The 25,168-nt window shown below is 44.4% G+C and overlaps 4 protein-coding genes across 4 annotated transcripts; 1 reads left to right on the forward strand and 3 right to left on the reverse strand.

The window, feature by feature from the left end:
- Window positions 1–390: 390 nt before the first annotated feature.
- RhiXN_03530 (uncharacterized protein) lies at window positions 391–1,577 on the forward strand (the record flags this gene model as incomplete). The annotated part of the gene is made up of 2 exons (XM_043323347.1): window positions 391–645; window positions 1,194–1,577. 2 exons carry the CDS (start codon window positions 391–393, stop codon window positions 1,575–1,577), a joined length of 639 nt encoding a protein of 212 aa, XP_043175766.1.
- A 5,785-nt stretch (window positions 1,578–7,362) lies between these two features.
- RhiXN_03531 (Dyp-type peroxidase family) lies at window positions 7,363–9,166 on the reverse strand (the record flags this gene model as incomplete). The annotated part of the gene is made up of 9 exons (XM_043323348.1): window positions 7,363–7,574; window positions 7,624–7,731; window positions 7,785–8,003; window positions 8,066–8,275; window positions 8,321–8,403; window positions 8,456–8,475; window positions 8,527–8,966; window positions 9,016–9,072; window positions 9,133–9,166. The coding sequence occupies 9 exons, from the start codon at window positions 9,164–9,166 to the stop codon at window positions 7,363–7,365; spliced, it is 1,383 nt and encodes a 460-aa protein (XP_043175767.1).
- A 4,228-nt stretch (window positions 9,167–13,394) lies between these two features.
- Window positions 13,395–14,739, reverse strand: RhiXN_03532 (uncharacterized protein; the record flags this gene model as incomplete). The annotated part of the gene is made up of 2 exons (XM_043323349.1): window positions 13,395–13,996; window positions 14,058–14,739. The coding sequence occupies 2 exons, from the start codon at window positions 14,737–14,739 to the stop codon at window positions 13,395–13,397; spliced, it is 1,284 nt and encodes a 427-aa protein (XP_043175768.1).
- Window positions 14,740–14,942: 203 nt separating this feature from the next.
- On the reverse strand, window positions 14,943–24,676 carry RhiXN_03533 (Retrovirus-related Pol polyprotein from transposon; the record flags this gene model as incomplete). The annotated part of the gene is made up of 6 exons (XM_043323350.1): window positions 14,943–18,631; window positions 18,692–19,090; window positions 19,148–19,406; window positions 19,466–23,286; window positions 23,347–23,408; window positions 24,621–24,676. 6 exons carry the CDS (start codon window positions 24,674–24,676, stop codon window positions 14,943–14,945), a joined length of 8,286 nt encoding a protein of 2,761 aa, XP_043175769.1.
- Window positions 24,677–25,168: the final 492 nt, after the last annotated feature.

Genomic DNA, 25,168 nt, shown 5'->3' on the forward strand with positions numbered 1-25,168 from the left:
GGGCATAAATATATGCCTATGGGTCCGTGGCCTGTCATGGATCGTATAATGCGCACCTAGATTGGCATTGGTGTTCTCAGAAAGTGGGGTATTGGAGCGGGCGTTGGGGGGTAGGCGTCAGCTGGGGCATAGTAGCCTCTTGATTCGGCTTCAGCCCATCGGTTGGGGATCACCGTGCAGGTAGTTGCGTTGGCTTTCCTTTCTTTGTTAGCTAGAGTCTGTGGCCCGTCTTAGTAATGCCCGAGTTCCAAGGATCTTTTTACCTTACTATCGGCGCCTGAGTCACGTACACGGCTGGTTACAAGCCTAGCGAGGAGTGCACCATACCTGGTAACTGGCAGTCTTGTAGCTTATCTCCGATTGATACAATACGCTGAAGTGAGCTTTATCATGCCACTCAAGCGGGATCAAGTTGATGCATGGGTCAAGTTCACACGCAACATATTACAACTGGACCAGTTACTCGGCGACAAGGCTGACTGGGACACATACGGCCGAACGAGCGAAAACACGAGACCGCACGAAAGGAATACTCCCGTTCTGGCGAAGCACTCATCAACACTCGTAGGCCCTGATGGCAAGGGTATCCGCATCTTATGCCTCATGGAGCTCAATGTGCTTGATGGGCACAACGCGCCAGAACACGTTTCCCGGATGTCCACAATTGGGCATACTGCCTAAGATGTCCTACCACTCTGCGGGGCCGCGGAAATTTCAGGAGTGCTCCGGGACTCGCTATTGTTGTCGAGCATTCCGGAGCGTTTGGTATGACACTCTGAACGGCTCGCGGAGTGCTCCTAAACTCTCGCCGAGCGATCCGGATCCATCAGATCCTAGCGAGGAGATTCCCGAAATCAGAGCATTCCAGAGTGCTCCTGGGCTTCTGGGGGCCCCGTAGGGCACTCTTCACACGGGGCGCACCGGTCGCGTGGTGCAATAGTTGGAGGCGGGCTCTTTCCAAACTGTTGTGGAGCGCGAGCAGCCGAGATATAAGATCCAAGTACACCCATGGTCTTATTCAATTTCAGTCCCATAACTAGTATTATACGTTGCTCAGAAGTGCTGAAGGCTAGTATAGGGTCCTATCATTGGTCTTGTCGCGTAGACACTGACTTTGAGGTAGTTTACAGTAGAAGAATACCGTGAGCCCATCGAGTCAACCTATACTGAACGCACCAGCTAACCTATACCAGATGAGGGTTTACAATAACTCGGCATATGCTGTGACCCGGGACATTAATAATATCGTTAGCGCATTTGTTCTCCATGTCACGATGGTGGATGAGAATAGTCCTGAGACTGCACCATCGGGCTTCAAGCTGGACGCGCGATGTCCTGTCATACCGTTCAACAGTATCGGCGGAAGCAATAATCCCAATCTCACCATGGAAATCCCTGACAACTTGAGCTGGGTCCAGGCCGGTTCCTGTACCTTCGAGGGCAAAATAGGAGGAGGGAGCTTTCAGATTGTGATGTCCGACGGCATCCAGTTTCAGGGCACCATTGAGAGAGGTCCCCCATATAGCCAGGAGATTAAAGGAAAAGGGACATGGACTGCGTTGAACTATATGATCTAGAGCTTACGAGTGTAGATAAAACCGCTGAAAAGCAATACTAAGCTCATAAGTTGCGAAGAGTATGATCTATAGAGCTGACATGATAACTGAGTGACTCAAAGAGTCACTGATATGATGGGCTCCAAGCAGATTTACAGTGATTTACGCGTCCTTGCATCACCAACTTTTGTTTGCATTGTCTCCCGCGTTACACTCGTCGGGATGGTGTGATATAACACACTAGTACACATAATAACAGTCGCAATCTACGTCCTTATTATAAGCATATTTCAGGCAAGTATCAGTGCTGGGAGTGACGAACACTGGCAGCTGGATAGGGCGCGGGAAAATGACCCCTTGCGTTGGCACGTGTACGTGACGATGGCCACCATGACCACATCACGAAATCGGGGCGTGGCTGGCCTAGTCTGATACGTCGAACACGAACCGTCGGTTAGGATTGTCGCCGACAGTTCAATGTCGGACGCTGTCATGCGTATGAAATTTAACCTGTGTTTTGTAGCACCGTATACCCCAAAGGTACGGATAGTCCGACCTCAGCGCTCCGACTCGCGGGGTACGAACTCCCTATAAAGCAAACCCGAGCCTCCCGGCCCGGATTACTGGCAACATCCGACCCTCGTAATAATTCGGACCCCGCTCTCAGTGCTTTCATAGGTGCAACATCCAACCTCTTATATCCAACCCCTTTGCACTGTGGTGTGATAAGATCCTGAAAATCAGTACATCAGTAAAAGATTCCTTTTTTCAGTAGGATGTGGTCTGAAAATTACAATGTTAGTATGCCTCTCTCAACATGAATCAGACTATGGAAGAATCAATACCTAAAATCAGTATGTATTGATCTTGACTTCAGCTCAATTCTCACTCAAACACGTGCACTGATTTTCAGCATTATAACCTTGTACAGTGTTGGTCCAACGTCTGGGGTGCAGTCTGTCATAAAATAGTAATAATTGTGAGATTAAATCACTTGATATCATAATCACAGTGCCTAATTGATTGATACACAAATCCAACCACCAAGTGCAGACAATCTGCTGCTAGAGCCAACCTGGGATGTGCGTTGTCTGGTTCAATGATGTATACGCAGGGAAAAACAATACCTTCACATCCAAACCACCTCAAGCCAATAGCCAATCAAAGGCTAGTAGTGTTGGGGCAGTTTATTCTCAGCACTTACCTTAATCCTCACTTTTTTTTTTGCCTTGGCTAGTTTGCCAGCTGGATAGTTTTGAACTGCCTGCTAAGGATGTATCAGAACAAAAAACAAAAACAATTGTAGAAGTAACTTAGGGAGTGATTGGTCAAACCTGAAGATTTGTTTGAGGACAGAGTTGGTGTGTTGGTAGGTTTGTGATTCCTGGGTGGGTGCAGGGGTTTGGGAGAATTTGGTCCCATGCAATTGAACCTACTGGTCTTTGTGGCATTTGGCTGAGTGGTGGATAGTTTGAGTTGATTAACTACTTACCATAGTAATGCAACATATGGTCTTTGTGAAACCAGATGCATGCAATATTGGTTGAAATAAATGTGCTGCAAATTGATTAAAGCAGTTGTGGTACATGGATTATCAGCTCAATAGTGAGTATGATAGTGTTAGAGCTACTTACATGTTCTAACTAATTTATTGGGTGGTGTGGAGTAGCCAAGCAGGAATGGTTGCAGGGGAGGGGGTGAATGGGAGGGGACTCAAACATGTCTGAGAACAGGGGGTGTTGTAGACACACAATACTGCAGACCTTATTCAGATTTTCTCAAATTTAAACAAAAACAAACAGACAACTTGTTTGATCACATAACTTTGACACTTATGCTGTACCCTAAGTGCCTTGCCATGTCCCCTCCATTGCTTAGTCAGCTATGTAGCCACCTCCACCTTTGACATTGCAGGTGACATGTATGAATGAGTAAGGCTGCTGATGGTGGGGGCTTCTTATTGGTTATGGTATTACATATAGGATATTTGTAATTAGTAGTTCTCAAGAATACACAAGGAGAGCAATTGATCATGGTGAACCCCAGGTCAATGATCTCTTGTTGTATCTTGCTTTGTACACAGGGCCTTATAGCCTGGGTTAGCCACTTAGTCCACACCATCTACACTGCCTTAGGCAGTCTCTCTGCTGTACTTAGATAGTTTGTCAATGCCCTTAAGGCCTTGACCATTGTAGTTAGGTAGTTAGACACTGTACAATAGCTCTCCACTGCCTTATGTGGTTGACCTTGTACTCACCCAGCTGCAAGTGCCAAACCCCTTGGTGTCTTACACAATACCTAGGACAGGGGGTTTGTATACCTTGGAGGGAGTTGATGGGCAGACAGCAGGAGGACAGCAGGTCAACAATGGGTTGACAGCAGGTCAACAGCAGGTTGATGGGCAGGCAGATGGACCACCCAAAAATACACTGGATGCAAAAAAGGACCATGGGAAGAGTTGGTGATTAGCATACATATAGAACTGTTGTAGACACACCTGATACCAGGGAGTTTATTCCCATTTTCTCAAATTTGAAAGACAAACAAACTACATTTTTGATCACATGACCTTGGTGCTTATATCATAACCTAGGTACCTTGCCACATCTCCCTCCATGCTTATTCAGCCAATGTAGCCACCTCCACCTTGATGACATCATAGGTGACATGTATGCATGAGTAAGGCTGCAGCAAAAGCAGGGTTCTTATTTGATACTGTTTTGCATATTGTACATTTGTAAATAGCTGCCCTCTGTAATATATAAGGAGGGCAATTGACCATGGTAATCCCCAGGTCAATTACCCCCTCTTGCATCCCAAACATTGTACACAGGGCCTTACAGTCCAGGTACCCACTTAGTTACTTAGATACACTGCTCACACTGCCTTATGCAGCTTCACTGCTGTACTTAGATAACTTGTTGCCACCTTAAGTGGCTTGCCTGTTGTAGTTAGGGTTTTGTGGCTCTAGATAGTCTCCTTGTTGCCTTAGGCAACTTATTGTTTGTACTCAGCAGCCATAGGCACCAACCCCCATGCCATCCCAGACCAAGTCTAAGACAAGAACATTTGAGAGAGGACCAAAATGTCCAGGGTACTTGCTTAAATAGAGAGATTGATGGAAGAGCAATTTGCAGTCACATAATTCTCATTCATTTAACTGGTGTGTAACTAGTCATCAACAACTTTGTTGTAAACATGGTCAAACAGACCAGTACAAGTGGTTGCATGCTGGCCTAAGCCCAAATTGGGGGGTTGCAGGGGTAATCACGGGTTTTCAGCAGAGGAATAATAGGGCTCTATGGCTTAGTGGTCAAGCTAGTTCAATTCCAGCTAGTTCTATTTTCCTCTGTTTATGACAACAGCCCAGCAACATCCCAATTTGGAAGAATTAATATATTCCTTTCTGGGGTACAAATAGCATATACAGAGCATTTAGCATTCTTGTTCATGTGATTCAAGCTACAAAACTAAATGGAATCCCCCCAAAATGTGGGTGATAAAGTCTGTGAGCTGTTTAGGGATGGCAGCCTGCACTTCAGGTAGCCTGGATATTGTGGTCCAGTTGGGGTGTTGGACCTTGGACTGGCCTTGGGCTACATACTTTGTGTAGATGATGTCATTGATCCTCACCTCAACCACCATACCCTCATTACCCAACTGCCATAAGCCACCATACTTGCTTCTTGCTTGTACTCAAATGATTCCAAACAATTGTAGATTCATGGTCTGACGTATACTAACCCTACATTCCTGAATCTGCTTTGCAACCTTGACTGGGTAATCCCTTGGGCTGCGCTATGTGAGTGGGGTGTATTGTCTACTCTTGGCAATTGCCAATCATACATCAATGTAACTCATGGTTCTGGTATGACAAGCAACCAAAGCACTATGCGTGTGTCGGCTACAACCACATATTCATCATTCAACGGCAACTATGGTGGTGCGCCGGTAATGCGAGTTACTGCTCCAACGCAATGCTTTGTATGGCACAAGAACTACGCCGCAGTAGCACTGGATACTGTAAATTGACTCTCTACCAACTCAAAAATCGCGGGTTTGACTCACTTTGAGTTGCCCTTACTATGCGTGAGATTGGATCACAGACGAATTGAGGTCAAGTCATGCTCCTACCACACCTCCTTTGGGTGCTAACTTAATCAATAACTTACGCGGAGCAAGCATGTGGTCGCAAGCTTAGTACACCCCTGACGCAGTGAAATCACAGTGTCCCTTGGTAGGTGTGCCCTCACCTGATCTCGGAGCAGAGTCAATTAATTACTCATAGAGGGATATCGAACGCTGTGCAAGTGCGATAGCTGGACCAGCGCAAGAACCAAGTGTTCTAATCTGCGGAGAGTGATAGCTGTATGTATTTGATTCGCTTACTGGGCAACTCGTGCGAGTTTTATTTTCCGGGGGAGCAAGCTACATGCGCGCGACACAACTCTATAACCTCGAGTCTAGGGTAATCGACTTGGTCCGTCCTAAGAGGAAAGATATCGCCCTACGCATACTTGGTGGCAGATGGCAATGGGTTCTCAACCCATGCTCGGGAGTACGACCATGATTTTTAGGGGTCACGCGGTGTAAGGCGAAGCCGCGCATGTCTGGCGTAGTCTATAAGCAAAGCGCGAGGGTGGGTGGGTCCCAACCCGAGCAGAGACAAAAGGCAGAGAAGCGCAGATGAGGAAAAGAAAACACGGAGAAAGAGCCAAGAAAGAGCAAGAGGAGAGAAGAAAACGAACTCAAAAGACAGAGAGAAAGAGAGAGGAAAGAAAAACAGCAAAAGAAAAAATAGCGAGGCAAACGAAGGGGGCGAACCAAAAGGAGACAAATAAACACAAGATTAATTACAGAGCTGCACACCGGCAAACGGAAAAGGAAAACGGAGCCCGAAGAGCAAAACAGTGGAGCGAAGAAAAAGGGGCCCAAAAAACAGGGAGAGAGTGGAGGGTAGCACGCGAAATAAAGAGCGCATGTGTGATCAGCATACAGCTCGAGAATGAGTCGAATAGGCTAAGCGACGGCGCAGCCGTTGCCCGGGGAGCTCACTCGCCTAGCGCGCGAAAAAGGGGATACCCATGGGGCAAAAGGATAGCGATCGAGACACCTTTTATATGCGCTAAAAGGTGAGTCATACCTTCGGCGGAAAGCATGCGTGAGTGAAGTACTTTCATTTACCCAATTACGAGGTCCCAACCACTGAAGAATAACGTGCATAAACTGGGCATCCTTTAGGAGTATCGTGTTTAGTTACATGAAAAGATGGGACAAGGGACCCTGTCGGCGCCGAGGCGTCGGCGTCGTGGTCCTGTAAAGCTACGGTCAGCGGACCGAACTGCGAGACGACGCATACGGGCAGCAAAGCGCTGCCCGCTTCGTTGATGCTGGGTTTCTCGCGTGCGTAGAACCCGTGAGACTTCGCCAAACATGGATTCACTGGAATCGGATCATGTACATTGAGACGATATGATTATTCAATCTACTAACACATCTTATATTCTGAACTTTGTAATGTCACCATTCTTGTACACAGGCTTGAAGCCGGTGTCGTCCAAATTCAATGAACAAGGGAGTTTTTTCTGACATAGGACCGCCCAGACGGCGAGAACGGCCGCTTGCGCACGGCATCATGGAGAGAATTCGAGTACTCCGAAAGGCCCCTACATTGGGGGTCGGTTGCACGTTTCTCAACAACACCGAGCCTTGCCACACGATTGGTTACGAGCCAACGCACATCCGGTAAACAACCTTCATAGCGTGTATATATTCTTCGGCCGGTTGCATGTAACACACTCGCTGTCTACTGTATAAACCGGTTCCTCAACGCCTCAATCGAAGGCGAAAAGAAGTACTCTCCGCCACAGGAGACCACGAAGTCCATTGGAAGACTTTTGCTGTATCCTTCCGTAGTTCCCAACGTTTCGCGCGCTCTTCCGCTATTCTGCCCAATGATAGCATCATATCCAGGCCTAATGCCTCGGCCATTGATAAAATCAATGTTGTTGGCCCATGCTAATCCAGATATTGAGCATATAGAGCAGATAACATCGCAAAGACTTACAGGTTTGAATGAAGCGGAATCCATGGTTCAGGGAGCTTTGATAACACAGGAACGCAAGGCCTCTAGAGAACTCAGTTGTATTGCCGTTCTTCTCGTCTTCACTGAGCTCTGCAACAATTCGGTGGATCTACTAGTGCTAAGATGTGATGAGAAGTACGTACCCGGCCCATAAGCAATACTGGTTCGAAAAACGCCCGATTGTTCGGTTGCGCTAGGTGCAAGGTCACCGCGAGGCTGAGTTTTGCGTATGTGAGCAGAGTAAGGACACCCGTTCTGACCAGCATCGCCGTGGTCATTTGGATAGTTGAACAGGTTGTTCCTCTGAGGGTCGGCTCCTAGCGCCGGATCATCGTCCAAGGGACTTAGCTGGATGGGGGCACCTGTGACGAGTGGCAAGAGTGACTATCAACGGGGCAGTTCTAGCTCGTGATATGAGACGCACCGCTCGGCCATCGACCGAAAAGCTTTGCTCCGAGTAGCTCACTACCCTTCCTACGATCTGGATACGTTTCTTGTAATGGGTTTTTGAGCAAGAAATCTCGGAACTCTGGTACCAGCTGCTGAAGCTTTCGAAAAGCAAGGAAACTACCATCAGTAGCCCATTCAGGACGATCAGCAACCGGATCGGCCAGGCGTCCGCATATGATGACGCCTCAGTGACCCAGTTAGCAGAGTACAGTTGTGAATGCGGGCTTACCTGGTGAAACAACGAGTTGTCCAGGCAGTGGAGCCGGAATTCCTCCGACATTTCTCAATGTTGGGTTGGAGATACCATCAGACCTGCCACAAAAGCGTTGGTGCACGGTGAATCGGAGCTCTGGAAAGCACATACCAGCCAAAGTGCTCATGCCCCTACGGCCAGGGTGTTAGCACCTGAAAGAGCCACGCCTTGGCATAGCGTACCTTGTTTTCTCGGGGGCGTACTGTTCCTTTGAGCTGGTTTATCACTTCAATGGAGCGGCCGAAAATTGCTTCGATCTCGGCGATCTTCGACTTGACCCTTTGCAATGAGTCGCCTGCCACATTCAATACACCATCGAGGGGAGATTTGAAAGCCAACTCCCAGCTTGGGTCGAAGGAATCGTCAGGCATCCTTGTGCCAACATCCCCAAGGTTTGCCGCATCAGCTAACTGGCCTTTCTCAAAGGGATCGTCGGGGCCTCCTGGATGCTCAAAAATACCCAGTGCCGTAAGCCCACTCCTCGAGAACGAGATGTTCACAAGGGCTACGGACACAATTGCATGAGCATCCCGTGCTTTGGCCGTTTCAATTTGGCGACGGATACCAAGGACGTTGTGGCTCGTGTCTACCTTCAGCTTTGGGAGCGCCGCTTTGAATTGAACTAATACATGGTGAGCGCGCGCACACCACACAATACCGCAGAAACGAACCAGCATCTTTGATGTTGAAAAAGATGAATTCCTGTTTTTTTTTTGGGAAAACCCGGGCTGACAACGGTGATGAACATCATGTACCAGAGATATCTCGAAGTCCTTACAATATATCACCCTGGATATTCTGCAAATTCACGTTGTTAGCCATTGGAGTGTAAGACAGAAAGTTGAAGTTGCAGTGAGACTGATGAAACCGATGCTACAACAAGCAATAGGATGGGGTGTGAGCCAGTACGTTCCTGAGTCTTTATGCCTGGCTGCACTGGGTCCCGAACCTTTGCTTGAAAATATTCATTTCCTGGATGACCTGAATGTAGATCCAAGATAATCAAACCAAGCCTTTGGAGAGTGTGTCCGTGTGAAAAATACCACAATTTGCCCCACAACTGAGTTCACACCTATGGTTTGTCCACAAAAGTGCATGCACCTGAATTGTTCTGGTTTGGCTCTAGAGCTGATCTGTACCCCTCCACTGGTACCATCACCACCACGAAAAGGACGCCTGCCAGTCTGAGATAGGCTTAGAAGGGCAAAATGCGTTCTGCTTCTTGCATAGCAAAGGCGCCCACTCCAATCCCAATTTCTCAACTTTGTTGCGGAAATATTGTTCCCATCAGCACATGTCGGGAATACTTAGCATGAGCACCGCAAAAGAGGCATGGAGAAGTTATCAGTGAAGCAAGATTTCTTTCTTGAAGAATCCTACGGGACGCGTGATGTATGACCCTACAGCCGGAATTGTAGCGATTCACAGTAAAACCTGGAGTTTGAGCATATACTAAGCTCACGGCCGGGCTGCAAGTTGAGATCATTGCTGATTGGTGTAGATCAGCCGGGTTTCTAGAGCAACAACTTGAGCCAATAAGGACTTTGTTAAGAGTTGTGTAAGTACAGGAGTAAGAAAGAATTACTATATACAAAGAGTATATGGGAATAACTAAGAACTAGTATTAAGAATCAGAATATATGCACAGAATATATGCACAATATAGGCTAGGTTATCAGGAATAACAACTCCTAACAAATAGTCTAGCAACTATGAAGTGCAGGTGGTTGGTTATGTATAGTACCTTAGACTAATGTTACTTAAGCCTAAGTGACTAAGGGTATGTATACTTAAGGTTTCTAGGATAGTACCTTAAGTAAGAGAGTTACCTGACTAATGTACAGGATTTATAGGGTTTGCCTAATAAGTATAGGACTTATATATGCTTAAGTAAGACTTAAGACTTATGGGGTTTACCTAAAATATATCTAGGATTTATGAGATATTGTAGATAAAGCTATCTACAATATAAGGGGTATGGTGGATTGAAACACTATCACTCAATCACAACAATCCTTACAGTATTGTTGCACTATACTCAATGTTGAACTCAACAACTGTGACAGTCAAGGGGCACAGGGTCTGTTATGGATATGACATTTCTTCTTTAAATCTGTACTTATTTTATTAATTACACTAGTAATCTCACAGTAAATAAATGAGATAAAGATGCGAACTAAGGTTTTCAAGGTCCCTCTATCCAATAGTGACCTTTACAAAACCTACAAAGCTCAGGAATACCCTTAATATGCAATGCCTTTTGCATATATGCTGTTTTCTCACTCATTTAAATATATATAAATTCAGCTGAGTAGATAAACAGTAACAAGTAATATTTCTCTTGTTTGTAGCATTTATTATTCAAGATTCCATCTCGTGGCTACACACAGAAATATTCAGGGTCCCCCCTGTTGCATAGGCAAGTGCTCCGGCGCTTAATCAGCCCTTAAGCGCCGACGCACTAAATGCGTCTTTTCTCCATCACCCGGGCATCTCACACTGCCGAATTACTTGCGCTTAGGTGCGCATGTTTGTGCGCTCCAGAACGCTGGGTCAAACTCCCAAAACGGACAACATTTGGCTGAGTTATGCCCCATTTACTGTAAGTACCCAATGCAGAGGTATCCTACCTTTGGGACTGTTTACTCCAAGGATGAAACACTTAGCCTTGGGACATCTAAGGACCCACACAGGTAAATACTGCCTTGGGGCAAACATTGCCTTGGGGCAAATATTAGGATCTGTTGTTTGTTTACTATGTACCAAAGTATTGGCTCCTTCAAGTGTTTCAGTTGCCACATATACCTCCTGTACCCCCTCTTGGTATCAATCATGTATATACTTGTTTGTGCGCCTTCTCAGGGTATAAAAGGACCCTGTGAAGACGCTTCTAATGCATCCATTTATCCACTCTTATATATTGACATATACACACAAGCCTTTAACAGCTTATCTGCGCATTTACTTTAGTGATTGACTCACTGTAAATAGCATAGGAGGTTATTCGGCGCACTAAGACCATAGGCCAGTCCCAACAGACACAGGGTAACCTATTAGTGTACTTACTGCAACCCTGTGCCCCTTGACTGTCACAGTTGTTGAGTTCAACATTGAGTATAGTGCGACAATACTGTAAGGATTGTTGTGATTGAGTGATAGTGTTTCAATCCACCATACCCCCTATATTGTAGATATCTTTATCTACAATATCTCATAAATCCTAGATATATTTTAGGTAAATCCCATAAGTCTTAAGTCTTACTTAAGCATATATAAGTCCTATACTTATTAGGCAAATCCTATAAATCCTGTACATTAGTCAGGTAACCCTCTTACTTAAGGTACTATCCCAGAAACCTTAAGTACACATACCCTTAGTCACTTAGGCTTAAGTAACATTAGTCTAAGGTACTATACATAACCAACCACCTGCACTTCATAGTTGCTAGACTATTTGTTAGGAGTTGTTATTCCTGATAATCTAGCCTATATTGCGCATATATTCTGTGCATATATTCTGATTCTTAATACTAGTTCTTAGTTATTCTCATATACATTTTGTATATAGTAATTCTTTCTTACTCCTGTACTTACACAACTCTTAACAGGGTTGCAGTAAGTACACTAATAGGTTACCCTGTGTCTGTTGGGACTGGCCTATGGTCTTAGTGCGCCGAATAACCTCCTATGCTATTTACAGTGAGTCAATCACTAAGTAAATGCGCAGATAAGCTGTTAAAGGCTTGTGTGTATATGTCAATATATAAGAGTGGATAAATGGATGCATTAGAAGCGTCTTCACAGGGTCCTTTTATACCCTGAGAAGGCGCACAAACAAGTATATACATGATTGATACCAAGAGGGGGTACAGGAGGTGTATGTGGCAACTGAAACACTTGAGGGAGCCAATACTTTGGTACATAGTAAACAAACAACAGATCCTAATATTTGCCCCAAGGCAATGTTTGCCCCAAGGCAGCATTTACCTGTGTGGGTCCTTAGATGTCCCAAGGCTAAGTGTTTCATCCTTGGAGTAAACAATCCCAAAGGTAGGATACCTCTGCATTGGGTACTTACAGTAAATGGGGCATAACTCAGCCAAATGTTGTCCGTTTTGGGAGTTTGACCCAGCGTTCTGGAGCGCACAAACATGCGCACCTAAGCGCAAGCGATTCGGCAGTGTGGGATGCCCGGGTGATGGAGAAAAGGCGCATTTAGTGCGTCGGCGCTTAAGGGCTGATTAAGCGCCGGAGCACTTGCCTATGCGACAGGGGGGACCCTGAATATTTCTGTGTGTAGCCACAAGATAGAATCTTGAATAATAAATACTACAAACAAGAGAAATATTACTTGTTACTGTTTATCTACTCAGCTGAATTTATATATATTTAAATGAGTGAGAAAACAGCATATATGCGAAAGGCATTGCATATTAAGGGTATTCCTGAGCTTTGTAGGTTTTGTAAAGGTCACTATTGGATAGAGGGACCTTGAAAACCTTAGTTCGCATCTTTATCTCATTTATTTACTGTGAGATTACTAGTGTAATTAATAAAATAAGTACAGATTTAAAGAAGAAATGTCATATCCATAACATATCCCCCCCAATCTGGACTTGTCCTATCAAGAGATGGCTTCCTAATTAATGGTTTGATGCTAATTGATTATACTCCTTGTAATTGGAATTAGATTCCTCAATTTTATGGCTAAGTCTTGGGGCGTCGGAGCCATGGGCGCTTAAGGCTTAGTCACCTGCTTGGAGTATTCAGCTGGTGTCGGGTATTTACTTGTTGTAATTATTGCAAGGTCAAATCTGAAGCTTTTGACTTAGTTAAAAGTGCTGTCGATATCTATCGAGTCGTGGCTATCGATCGGTACTAAGTGTGGTGGGACGTTCACACGAATAAGGGTCGAATTCTTAGCGACGATTATTTAGACGAGTCAAAAACGATCAGATTCGCAAGTAGAGCATTAATGGTCGCAGAGTACAGGAAAGGAGGTGCTGAAAGCACGGATTGGAGGTTACAAGGCTAAAGGTGACGCTGACTACTAGTTAGAGGTTACAGGACGAGTTTGAATGACATGGTTAGCGTTGATCTCGATACCTCCGCCAATGTCGAAGTCCATATCCCCTCCGGTCCTTAAGTCGCGGGCGCGAACCTTGTGCCAATGGTCTTCCCATGAAAACGGAGGCGTGTGCTGCTGTGGTACGGAGGGCCACTCAGGAGGTCCCAGGTCGGCGACGGGCTGAGGTTCTCCAGGCCATTCCCAAATAGATTCGACGAAGTCGGCGCTGAAGTACAGGGGTGCGGGATTGGCGTCCTGTACAACGGCCACTTGCGCAAGCTGCTTGGTAAGAGCGTTGACGTCGAGCTCGTAGTTGCTGTTGTTGGGAGGTGCAGGGTACTCGCCTGCATTGCTTGCGGCGTGCAAGGGCTTGAACTCCGGCGCAGTGAATGAATTGCCGTATTGCTGTCCCAACCATTGGATTCCGTGGGACTCAGGGATGACGGGAGGCTCGATTCCCCAAGCGGCGTAGTTGAAGATCTGTTCCGCAAATTCTTCCAACGCAGGCGGCAAAGAAACTTCAGTTGGCGGCGTAAGCGGGCCCAAGGACTCATTGTTGGCGTCGTAGTCGTTGATAGGGAATCCTGTGACACATATCCTTGTATATTCAGTGCACATATTAATTCTATGCCAAATTCTGCTTACCCGCATCTGATAAATCGTCTTCAGAGCTATCAATGACAGGGTGCCCGTGTAGACAACACCAGAAGCGGTGTGCTGATACGCAAGCAGGGGAACCACAAATGTACCCAACATGAGCCAGGTTGCTGTAATGGTTCTGCTTGGTAGCATTAATAATGATGGAAAGCGCGTTGAGGCAGATGACATAGAAATTGTTGTGGTGGACTTGGCGCTGTAATTCATGGAAGGTGTCAAAGGGGAAGTGGTAGAGATTGCGAGTGAAGCAGATAGGACAAGGGATGTATGGGAAGTTGATCTCTTCTAGCTTAGAGGCATAATCATAATTGCCCCAAGGATCATGGCAATTCCATCCTGTGGGTTGAACAGCATCCCCAAAGACCTGGAGAGCATGGTAGTAGGCCCCATGGAGAGCATGGGCAAGGTCAACACCTAGGAACCACTGAGGAGGGTGATCATCAGCCATGAGGAACACCTCAACATCTGGCATAGCATGAATGTGCCGCTCCAGAGGGTCAGGATGGTTTTCTGAGTAGGGTGAAGGGTGATCATTGTGGCGGTTAGCATAAATGTAGTATAAGTCGCGGACATGATTAGCCTCAATAATACCTGTCTCAGGGGAGAGAGGCACATCATTGCAATAGGTGGTGAAGATGGGGAAGCAGTAGAAGCTTTGAGCAAAAGACATATTGATAGAGTACTGAGTAGACGTATTCAGTGTGAGTGGGATGGCAATGGAGAGAGTTGAGTGATAGCATTTATACAAAATCCATCCTCCATAAGATAGGTTTGACTTAGAGATTTGAACATTGAGTATGTTGTTATTTCCTATCTTGGAGGATATGACCGGTTTAGTTACACCTGTGGTACATGGAAGAAGCCATGTGGAGCTTAGAACTCCTTCTTCTTCTTGTGATTGGGATGGATAGTGGAGCCAGAGGTTTGCTTCCATTCTTTGATTACTTCTGGGGCATTCCTTAATTCTTTTTCTGTCCTCCATCTATCATGTTCTGAGCTGTACCCAAGCCAACGGATTTTGTACTGCCTAATCCTCTTGTTGCCCTTCTTGACTGTCCTTTCTTCTACTATCTTTTCCACCTCATATTCAGGCATTTGTTGGAAGTCCTCTCTAGGTATGTTCTGAGTGGGTTGGTTTCCAAACTCTGGGGGTGATGCCTTGTAAGATTCCAAGTGGGCTATGTTAATGATTGGGTGTATGCGATAGCTAGCAGGTAATCTTATCCTATATGCTACTGGTGATATGCTTTCCATGACTTCAAATGGTCCTTCATAACGCATATTTAGCTTATTCCCTTTCCCTGACTGATGTTTGAGTAGGTTTAAGGAATGGGGATTGATTAAGACTAAATCTCCTGGCTCAAAGGTGACATGTGTCTTGTCAGAATTATAGTATTTCTGTTGATAATTCTGAGCTACTTTGAGAGCGTCCTTAGCTAATGATTGTGCTAATTCCATGGATTCCTTGAATTCTTCAGCTGTTTGACTTTCTTGGGCTGGTCTTGGAATGTTCTCAGAAGTGAGAGCCAGTAAGTTGGCTGATGTTAGAGGCTGGAATCCGCGGAGTAGGAAGGCTGGTGTCTGTTGTGTGGATGTATGCACACTTGTATTGTATGAGTGCGCAAATCCTGATAGAAGCTTACTCCAATTGTCCTTAGCTGGGTTAGTGAATACTCTAATAGCCACTTCTGTAGTTTGATTAAGTATCTCTGTTTGTCCATCACTCTGAGGATGATGTGCAGTGGTGAGTGCTTGCCAAATTCCTAACATACTAACTAAGTGACCCCAAAAGGCTCCTGTCCATCTAGCATCTCTATCAGTGATTACTTGCCGAGGTAAACCATAGTGACACCATATGTGATCATGGAACAGTTGCGCTGTTTGTACTTCATCTATCTGAGTAGTACATGGGATGAAATGTCCATACTTAGTTAGTTTGTCCACAATAACTAGGATAGCGTTGTAGTTGTTACTTGGTGGAAGATCCATGATGAAGTCCATTGATACTACTTCAAAGGGTTGCTGTGGAATAGGTAAAGGTTGAAGGAATCCTCTGGGTCCATGCCGTCGATGTCCTGCTTTCTGACAGATATCACAAGTGTGTACATACTTCTGAATGCTTCTAGCCATCTTAGGCCAATAGTAAACAGAAGCAATTCGATGATATGTCTTAGCATAACCAGCATGTGCTCCTTGATTGAGGTTATCATGATTTTCCTTCAAAATATCTACTTGTAGATCCCTAGGTACACATAGCCAATACTTTTCCTGGGAATCTATAAAGTAGATCAATCCATTATCTCCTATCTGGTATTGATGGAAGGGTGGATTGAGTGGATTGTGGTGCGACTTGAACTCTTCCATTACTTGCTTAAAATGGGAGTCCTTCTTGTATGCTTCTATGAACCTTGTGATTTCTTCTGAGTTTATTGATATTTCCACAGAGTATGAGGTAGTTGTTTGATAAGATATAGCTTCTGCCGGTGTGGGTATCCACTTCTTGATGGGCTTCTGGCTATTTCCAATTTTGTAACTCTGGGTGAATGCGCTTGCAACTCTAAGAAGTTTCTCTTCAAAACGTTCATTTATTTCCTTATAGAGGTTTCTTAATGGGTCTTCCTCCATATTGAGCTTGAGTGGAGTCGATTGATCTGCCAGAGGGCTGGTATGATATGGGGTTCTCCTCCTAAGTCTTGAGATAGGATCTGCATTGTCATGTACTCTTCCTGCGCGGTGCACAATCTGCATTCCTGGGTAGGCTGAGAATACTAAGCCCCATGTCATGAGTCTTCTGTTGACATTATTGTAAGTCTTGCTCCAGGTGAGAGCGGCGTGATCTGTGATAGCAACAAATTCAGCTCCTTCCAAGTATACCTGAAATTTCACAAGTGCTTCCTTGAGGGCTAATGCTTTGCGCTCTGTTGGGGAGTAGTTTCTTTCTGCTTCTTTTAGAATCCTTGACCAATAAGCAATGACTCGCTCCACTTGTACAGTTGTTTCTTCAAAGTCTTGCTTATCCCATGTATCCCCCCCAGTCACGTCGTCTCTCTGCTTGGAAGCAGGAATTGTCATTCTGGGAACTGGGTTTCCTTTATCATATTCCCCCCTTAAGTACTTGTATGCCTTTGTCCCTTTTAAGTCTTTTATCTTGATTGATTGGACTTGCTGTAATATTCCTCCAAGGCCATAGTTGCATGCATCTGTATATAATCTGTAAGGTTTTCCAATAATAGGATAAGCCATTACTGGAGCAGATGCTAGGGCCTCTTTAGCAAGTTCAAATGCTTGTTGTTCCTTTTCCTCCCAAGACCAAGCTGTTCCTTTCTTGAGAAGCTTGAACAAAGGCGCTACAATCCATGAGTAGAAGGGAATATAGCTAGAGAAATAAGTCATCATCCCTAGGAAAGTCTGTAAGGTAGGAACATTTTTAGGGGGTTCCAACTCTAAGATAGCATCAACTTTTTCCTTGTGGGTTGATAGACCTAATCTTGATACCTTCTGTCCTAGCAATAGTAGTGATTGGTATCCAATGTGACATTTCTTTGGAGATAGGGTGATTTCAGCTTCTTCAATAGCTCCTAAGACTTGATCTAAGTGATTGCAATGGTCTTCAAACTTAACACTATAGATCACTATGTCATCAATATATACTAGGGCAAATTGCCATAGAAATCTTGAAAGTATCCTATTCATGACACGCTGGAACTCTGCTGGTCCATTCCTATATCCAAAGAGTAGTTTGGTAGGTTGCCAATGGCCGTTGTGACATCTGAAAGCAAGTTTCTCTCTGTCTTCCTCCTTAATGGTTAGCTGAGTGAAACCAGCTAGCGCATCTAAGGTAGTAAGCCATTGAGATCCTTCCAAGGCATGCAAAATGTCAGTTTGCTTTGGTAAGGGATACTCATCTGGTACAGCTACTTCATTGAGACGTCTGTAATCCACACATAGTCTGGGTTTACTGTTGTGATAGACTACTATGACTGGAAATCCCCAAGCACTTTTGGATGGCTCAATGACTCCAAGTTTAAGCCATTCCTCAATCTGCTTGTCAATGACTTCTCTTTTAGCTGGAGAAGCATGGTAAGGGGTTAGAGATATTTCTTTAGTTCCTGGCCTTAGTCTAATTTCCAGTTGAGTGATATGAGTACCAAGTCTACCATCTAATCCAAAGGCTAACTCATGCTTGCGCAAAACTTTTTCTAGTTTAGCCCTTTGATTAGGGGTGAGATGTTCTGAGAAATTAACTTCTTGAAGAAATCTATCTGAAGGGACAGGTTCTGGGTCAGGTACTTCAGCAGTCTTAGGTCCTCCTTCAGGCGACTTCATTAATTCCTCTTCTTGCACAGTAGGCTTCTCTTCAGCTTTCCTCTGCACCATGGCTTGCACTAAGGTAGCATACTTGATAATGCTGTCTTTTTCTTCCTTAGCAATGTCCTTTTCCTTTGCAAGGTATTTGTTAGGATCATGCATATATCCAAGAATTTCTCCTCCTTGCAATCTTAAAGGATGTTCTGATAGGTTAGAAACCTGAATCTTGGGATTGTTCCTATCTATCAGGCAGTCTGTTATTGCAAACAGATGTTCTTCTTGTCAATGGGAATTGAAAGATCTGTCCATAAAACCAGAGGCTTGACCTTCCTTCCATATTGTCTTGACTTTGATGAGCTTGATGGTATGCGCTGGGATGGTAACTGTCTCATAGACTTTTACTTTGACAGTATTGGGAGGTAATTTCCTATGTTGAAGTCGCTTCTTGTAGGCCTTCTTAGAGATCTTGATTTTCTCAGAATTCTTGATGAATCCTTGCGCAACTTCAACCATAAAGGTATTACCTTGTTGGTCAATTCTTGGGCTGGAATCTGATTCTTCCACAGGAATAGAACGTCCTGTATCCCCAAAAACTATCCTTGTTCCATCTCCATTCCTAACTAATGACGGTTGATACTGAGATGCAAAGTCTGTTCCTAAGATAAAAGGTGTGTTCATGTTGGGAACTATGTAGGCTTCTACAATCATTTTAACTAATCCTTGTTCAGTATCAAAGATGATAGGAAGGGAAATATACTGTGATAAGCTACTGTTCCCAGTAACTTGAATTAACTTGAGTTTTTGTCCAATGCGCACTCTAGGTGATGGATCTAGAGTTTTAAGTATTGACTCATTAATGAGAGTGATCTCTGATCCTGAGTCAAAGGTGATGCGCTTCTTAGGTCCATTATTTGTCTGAAGCCAACCTTTGATGATGGTGGCTTTAGATCCAAAGAAAGCAGTTCCTGGTGGTCTTGACATTAATCGCTTGAGAGTGATTTCTTCTCCATTTTGGCAATAGCCGTATGACTACTAGCCATTTTCAGTTTCTTATTAAGGCTCTTCCTAGTGGGGAGCTTGGGTTGTACATATCCAGAGAATACAGATGAATCAGATTCCTTACTGCCCTGGTCAGCAGAGTTAGTACCCTGGCTGACAGTGGTCCCCTCCAGACCATGCTGTTCCTCCTGGGATCCAGAGCTGGGCTTAGCGCTGGAGGTAGAGACAGCTAATGACTGAAGGGGCTTATGAAAATCCTGTTCTTCCTCAGAAACAGACTCTTCTCCTTCAGTGTCATATTCTGTTTCATCAAGGTAGGCTTCATCACAGAGATCTTCATAAGCTTCTTGGGCTTCCCATTCATCATCATCTGCTTGTGCCATATGTGATCGCACAAATCTGGAGTTCTTCTTGGCATGCTTACAGTCTCTATCCCAGTGCATCATACTTCCACAGTGTCTACAAGGTCTAGCTTTCTTGTCTTTAGGAGTTTTACCTTTAGATACTGTAGAGTCATCCTTAGGGTATTTTGGTGGAGGATTATTTTGATGCCATCCTACTGGTTTAGATCCTGCTAAGTGTGAGCGCGCACTTGGCCTAGAGTGCCTGTTTCCTTCTAGTCTCTTGAGAGTAGATTGCATCTGGTGTAGTTGACGCTGTATGTCAGAGTTATGAGAAGAATCTTTTCCCAAAAGGTCCTCCTCATGCCATGCAATCTTGTCAAGGAAGTCTTCCCAAGTGACTATTCTTGAGGTGTCTATATGCGTGGTCCAGGACTTAGGAGCACCATTCATGATTTCAAAGATTAATTCAGAGTCAGTCCAGTTGCTAACAATAGTAAGAGCCTCCATCTTCCTGATGACATAGTCTTCTGGAGTCTCTTCTGAATGATCTTTATCCCTGAACCTGATGCGCATGGCTTCATTCTTGCTTCTGTTCAGGAAGGTCCTATTCATGAAGTGGATAGTGATAGCTTGCCTAAGTGCTGGCCAGTCTTCAGTTATAATTCGCCTATAGTCCTTATCTAATGCATTGAACCATCTAAGAGCTCTTCCTGTGAACCTGAGAGGAATCTGCTGTCCAAGCTGAATTCTAGTGTAGCTACTATACTCAGCTATGTTGTTGATGGATGTCATCCAGCGCGACAGCTTCTTAGTGTCTCCATCCCACTCTGGGATTATGTCAGGTTTCAGCTTAGTATCAAAATGTACAGGAGCTGGATTGAAAGGTCTAGCTCTAGCTGCATTTGCTTGAGCATATGGTTCATTTCCTGGGTCTTCTGGGTTGTTGGGAGGTCCTCCTCCATTCCTTCTAGGTGGGTTATTCCTTCTTCTACCAGAGTTATCAAAATCTCCCTCATTGCTATCATATGGTGGGTCATTTCCTCCTCCTCCTTCAGCTAAGGGAGCTAGTCTATCTCTAAGTTGATCCCTAGGAGGTGGATCATTAAACAGCTCACTAAACCTTCTAGAGGAGACCATACGTCCTACAATATGAGGAGGTAACCTAGTCCTATCAATGGGTGGTGCTGGAGGTACTTGAAGTTGTGGGACAGGTGCTAGTAGAGGGGCTAAGAAGTTTCCTCTCCTACTCATATTAGCTTCTTCTCTAGTAACTGGTGCTGGCTGCTCCTGCAAGTAAGGTAAATTGGTATGGATACTTAGAGGAGTTCTTCTTGATTCAGGAGAGGAGGTAGGTCTCCTGTGGGCACTTTCAGCTAGTCTAGAGGAGCGCTCTTCTGGGATTGTAGATACTCTGGTAAAGGATTCAGCTGGTATAGCTGGTCTTCCTGAGGATTGCCGATTTGCTCCCAAGGAAGATCTGCAATTAATAAAGTCAGCATGTGGAGGTGGATCTCTAAGAGGAATACTTGGGCCTGCAAGGCTAACTCTTCTAGCAGCGTTGCTTAAAGGTGGATTATAAGGTATATTCCTAACATTATCCTCTTCTACTTGGCTCCTAATCCTGGGAGTAGACTGTGCTACTGGGATTTGCATGGTATGAGTAGCAGCACTTGAGACAGAAGTAATAGAATCAGCAGGAGTAGCTGGGGCTATTAGTTCTGGGGCTACTTGGTCTCTTCCAGTTGATGATTCAGAAGAACTTAAGCCATCTATACTTCCATCTGAAAGATTGTTGATGTAGTCTTCAAGGGCTTGTATATTGAAAGGAGGTATAGCTGAAGGTTGGGCAATAGGAACACTTGCATTACCTCTGGGTGATGATGGTAAGGTTTCTTCTGAACTAGTGGAAGGGACTATAGTGGGTCTAGGAGTAGGTGGTCTAGGTCCTAGAGATCTAGCAGCTTCTCTCCTAAGTCTCTCAGTCCTTTCTAAGGTAGGTGGGACTTGTAATGTTACATGGGGTGACTCTTCTGGTATTCTTCCTAAGGGTATAGATCTAGAGGAAGAAGTAGCAATAGAGCTAGGAGGTGATGGTAAAGGTTCTGAGGGAATAAGTGTGGTTCCATTATCAGGTCCTAAATACCTAGGTTGCATAGTAACAGTAAGAGAGGCTTTAGATGAATGAAGGCTACTAGGAGGGTGTCCTGGAGGAGTACTGCTGGAGGTGTTCAAGGCTACAGCTGGAGGAGAGACTTGAGGTTCTGGAAGTAAAGGACTAGTAATAGTAACTTGACTTGTGGGCTTGATAAGACTCCTTAGTAAGTTTTCTTGAGCCGCCTCCTGTGGAGTGACAGGAGAGGCTCTAGAACTTTTGGGCACTAACAGTGTCATATCTTGCTTGAGTTGTAGAGTCCTATCTCTAAGGTGTTCTTGTCCAGGTTCTACCTCACTGAGATGTCCTGCAGAGATGACTGGGGAAGGTGGTCCAGTCTGAAGTTGTCTACCAAGGATCTCATATAGCTTCTGAATGAAACGCTCCATCTGATCCCTATAAGTGACTGCAGCTACCTCAAAGGAATGAGAGGTGAATAGGCAGTCATGTTCTGGCCATTCTGGAATAGGCAATAGTTCTTCCATGTCATAGACGCTCTGAACAGTTCTCTTGATTAGTTTATTCAGGTCTATGTGCAACTTACCATATTCAGGCCAATGGTTGATTTCTTGAGCAGGGACTAACTTGGTAGTGATGCAACATGTAGGTCTAAAGGTTACTACAGTATCTAGTAGTTTGAAGTAGTGAGAAGCCCATTGCTCACAAGAAGGTGAGGGGAAGCGATTCTCATGTGCTGGAGGTATCTCCACATGATAGAATACTCTTCCTAGCTGCCTGTAAACTTTCCTGAAACTATTAGCTTGAGGGTTCTTCCTGCACCAAGAGGTCATCTGAGTACAGTCAGGCTGATAGTTGAATTCTCCTGGAAATTCTTCATTTAAAGGGTATAAGGTAGTGGAAGGAGAATAGGGTAGGTATTTCTGGATAGCTGGGTCATTAGTAAAAGACCTATCATTAGGATCCAGTAAGGCAGCTTGAGTTTCCCTATGCTTAGATATGTGGGCTTCAGAAGTCTTTCCTTTAGATCTCTTAAGCTCATGAGAGTTCATAGGCTCAGAGGGCTGAGTTTTACTAGAGGAAGGTTCCAACATCTCTATATCAGGAAGTCCAAATACAGGTATCATCCTCTGGAAGGTAGCTGGGCTAGTCTTATGACCAAAAGGTGAAGGCTTCCTTATAGAAGAACTTGGCTTAGCTAGCTTGTTTGCTTCCTGAATAGCTTCATATTCCAAAGGAGACAATCTTGGAGAGTGTCTGGATGATGACTTATGAGAGTGGGGTGATATTCTTCTTGAGCTACTAGGTCCTGCTTGAGGGTCTTCCAAGGCTGGCATGGAAGCATGTGGCTTGATGGGTGATTCATAGGGTTGGATAGGTTGGGGAATCACTAGCTCCTCAGGAGAGGATTGCTCAATAGAGTACCTAGTAGGTCCAAAAGGGTTGCTGGGACTATCTATAGGTATGCTGTCTCTAGGAAGCACAGAGCTTCTAGGGGTACTATGTCTAGGCATACCTTCTCTTGAAAGTCTTGTGTCCCAAGGGGTCCTATTAGAGGATGCAGGTCTACTTGATCTTCTAGACATAAAAGAATGTTAGTAGAGTATCACAATTAGAATGTATATACAAAGTATGAAAGCTTGTACAAAAGATTACAGGTAAGAATTAAAGATAACCAACACTAGGCCCTGCGGTGGTCACCAATGTTAAGAGTTGTGTAAGTACAGGAGTAAGAAAGAATTACTATATACAAAGAGTATATGGGAATAACTAAGAACTGGTATTAAGAATCAGAATATATGCACAGAATATATGCACAATATAGGCTAGGTTATCAGGAATAACAACTCCTAACAAATAGTCTAGCAACTATGAAGTGCAGGTGGTTGGTTATGTATAGTACCTTAGACTAATGTTACTTAAGCCTAAGTGACTAAGGGTATGTATACTTAAGGTTTCTAGGATAGTACCTTAATTAAGAGGGTTACCTGACTAATGTACAGGATTTATAGGGTTTGCCTAATAAGTATAGGACTTATATATGCTTAAGTAAGACTTAAGACTTATGGGGTTTACCTAAAATATATCTAGGATTTATGAGATATTGTAGATAAAGATATCTACAATATAGGGGGTATGGTGGATTGAAACACTATCACTCAATCACAACAATCCTTACAGTATTGTCGCACTATACTCAATGTTGAACTCAACAACTGTGACAGTCAAGGGGCACAGGGTTGCAGTAAGTACACTAATAGGTTACCCTGTGTCTGTTGGGACTGGCCTATGGTCTTAGTGCGCCGAATAACCTCCTATGCTATTTACAGTGAGTCAATCACTAGAGTAAATGCGCAGATAAGCTGTTAAAGGCTTGTGTGTATATGTCAATATATAAGAGTGGATAAATGGATGCATTAGAAGCGTCTTCACAGGGTCCTTTTATACCCTGAGAAGGCGCACAAACAAGTATATACATGATTGATACCAAGAGGGGGTACAGGAGGTGTATGTGGCAACTGAAACACTTGAGGGAGCCAATACTTTGGTACATAGTAAACAAACAACAGATCCTAATATTTGCCCCAAGGCAATGTTTGCCCCAAGGCAGCATTTACCTGTGTGGGTCCTTAGATGTCCCAAGGCTAAGTGTTTCATCCTTGGAGTAAACAATCCCAAAGGTAGGATACCTCTGCATTGGGTACTTACAGTAAATGGGGCATAACTCAGCCAAATGTTGTCCGTTTTGGGAGTTTGACCCAGCGTTCTGGAGCGCACAAACATGCGCACCTAAGCGCAAGCGATTCGGCAGTGTGGGATGCCCGGGTGATGGAGAAAAGGCGCATTTAGTGCGTCGGCGCTTAAGGGCTGATTAAGCGCCGGAGCACTTGCCTATGCGACAGGGGGGACCCTGAATATTTCTGTGTGTAGCCACAAGATAGAATCTTGAATAATAAATGCTACAAACAAGAGAAATATTACTTGTTACTGTTTATCTACTCAGCTGAATTTATATATATTTAAATGAGTGAGAAAACAGCATATATGCAAAAGGCATTGCATATTAAGGGTATTCCTGAGCTTTGTAGGTTTTGTAAAGGTCACTATTGGATAGAGGGACCTTGAAAACCTTAGTTCGCATCTTTATCTCATTTATTTACTGTGAGATTACTAGTGTAATTAATAAAATAAGTACAGATTTAAAGAAGAAATGTCATATCCATAACAGACTTCAGGCTTGGCCTACGTCCGTAGCCTGTCTTTTGACCTGACACTTGTCCAGCGGCACAACACATTGCTAATCCAACAAGAAAACAGATTAAATCTATGGGTGTCAT

The sequence above is a fragment of the Rhizoctonia solani genome, chromosome 1, assembly GCF_016906535.1.
Source record: "Rhizoctonia solani chromosome 1, complete sequence".
NCBI lineage: Eukaryota > Fungi > Basidiomycota > Agaricomycetes > Cantharellales > Ceratobasidiaceae > Rhizoctonia > Rhizoctonia solani.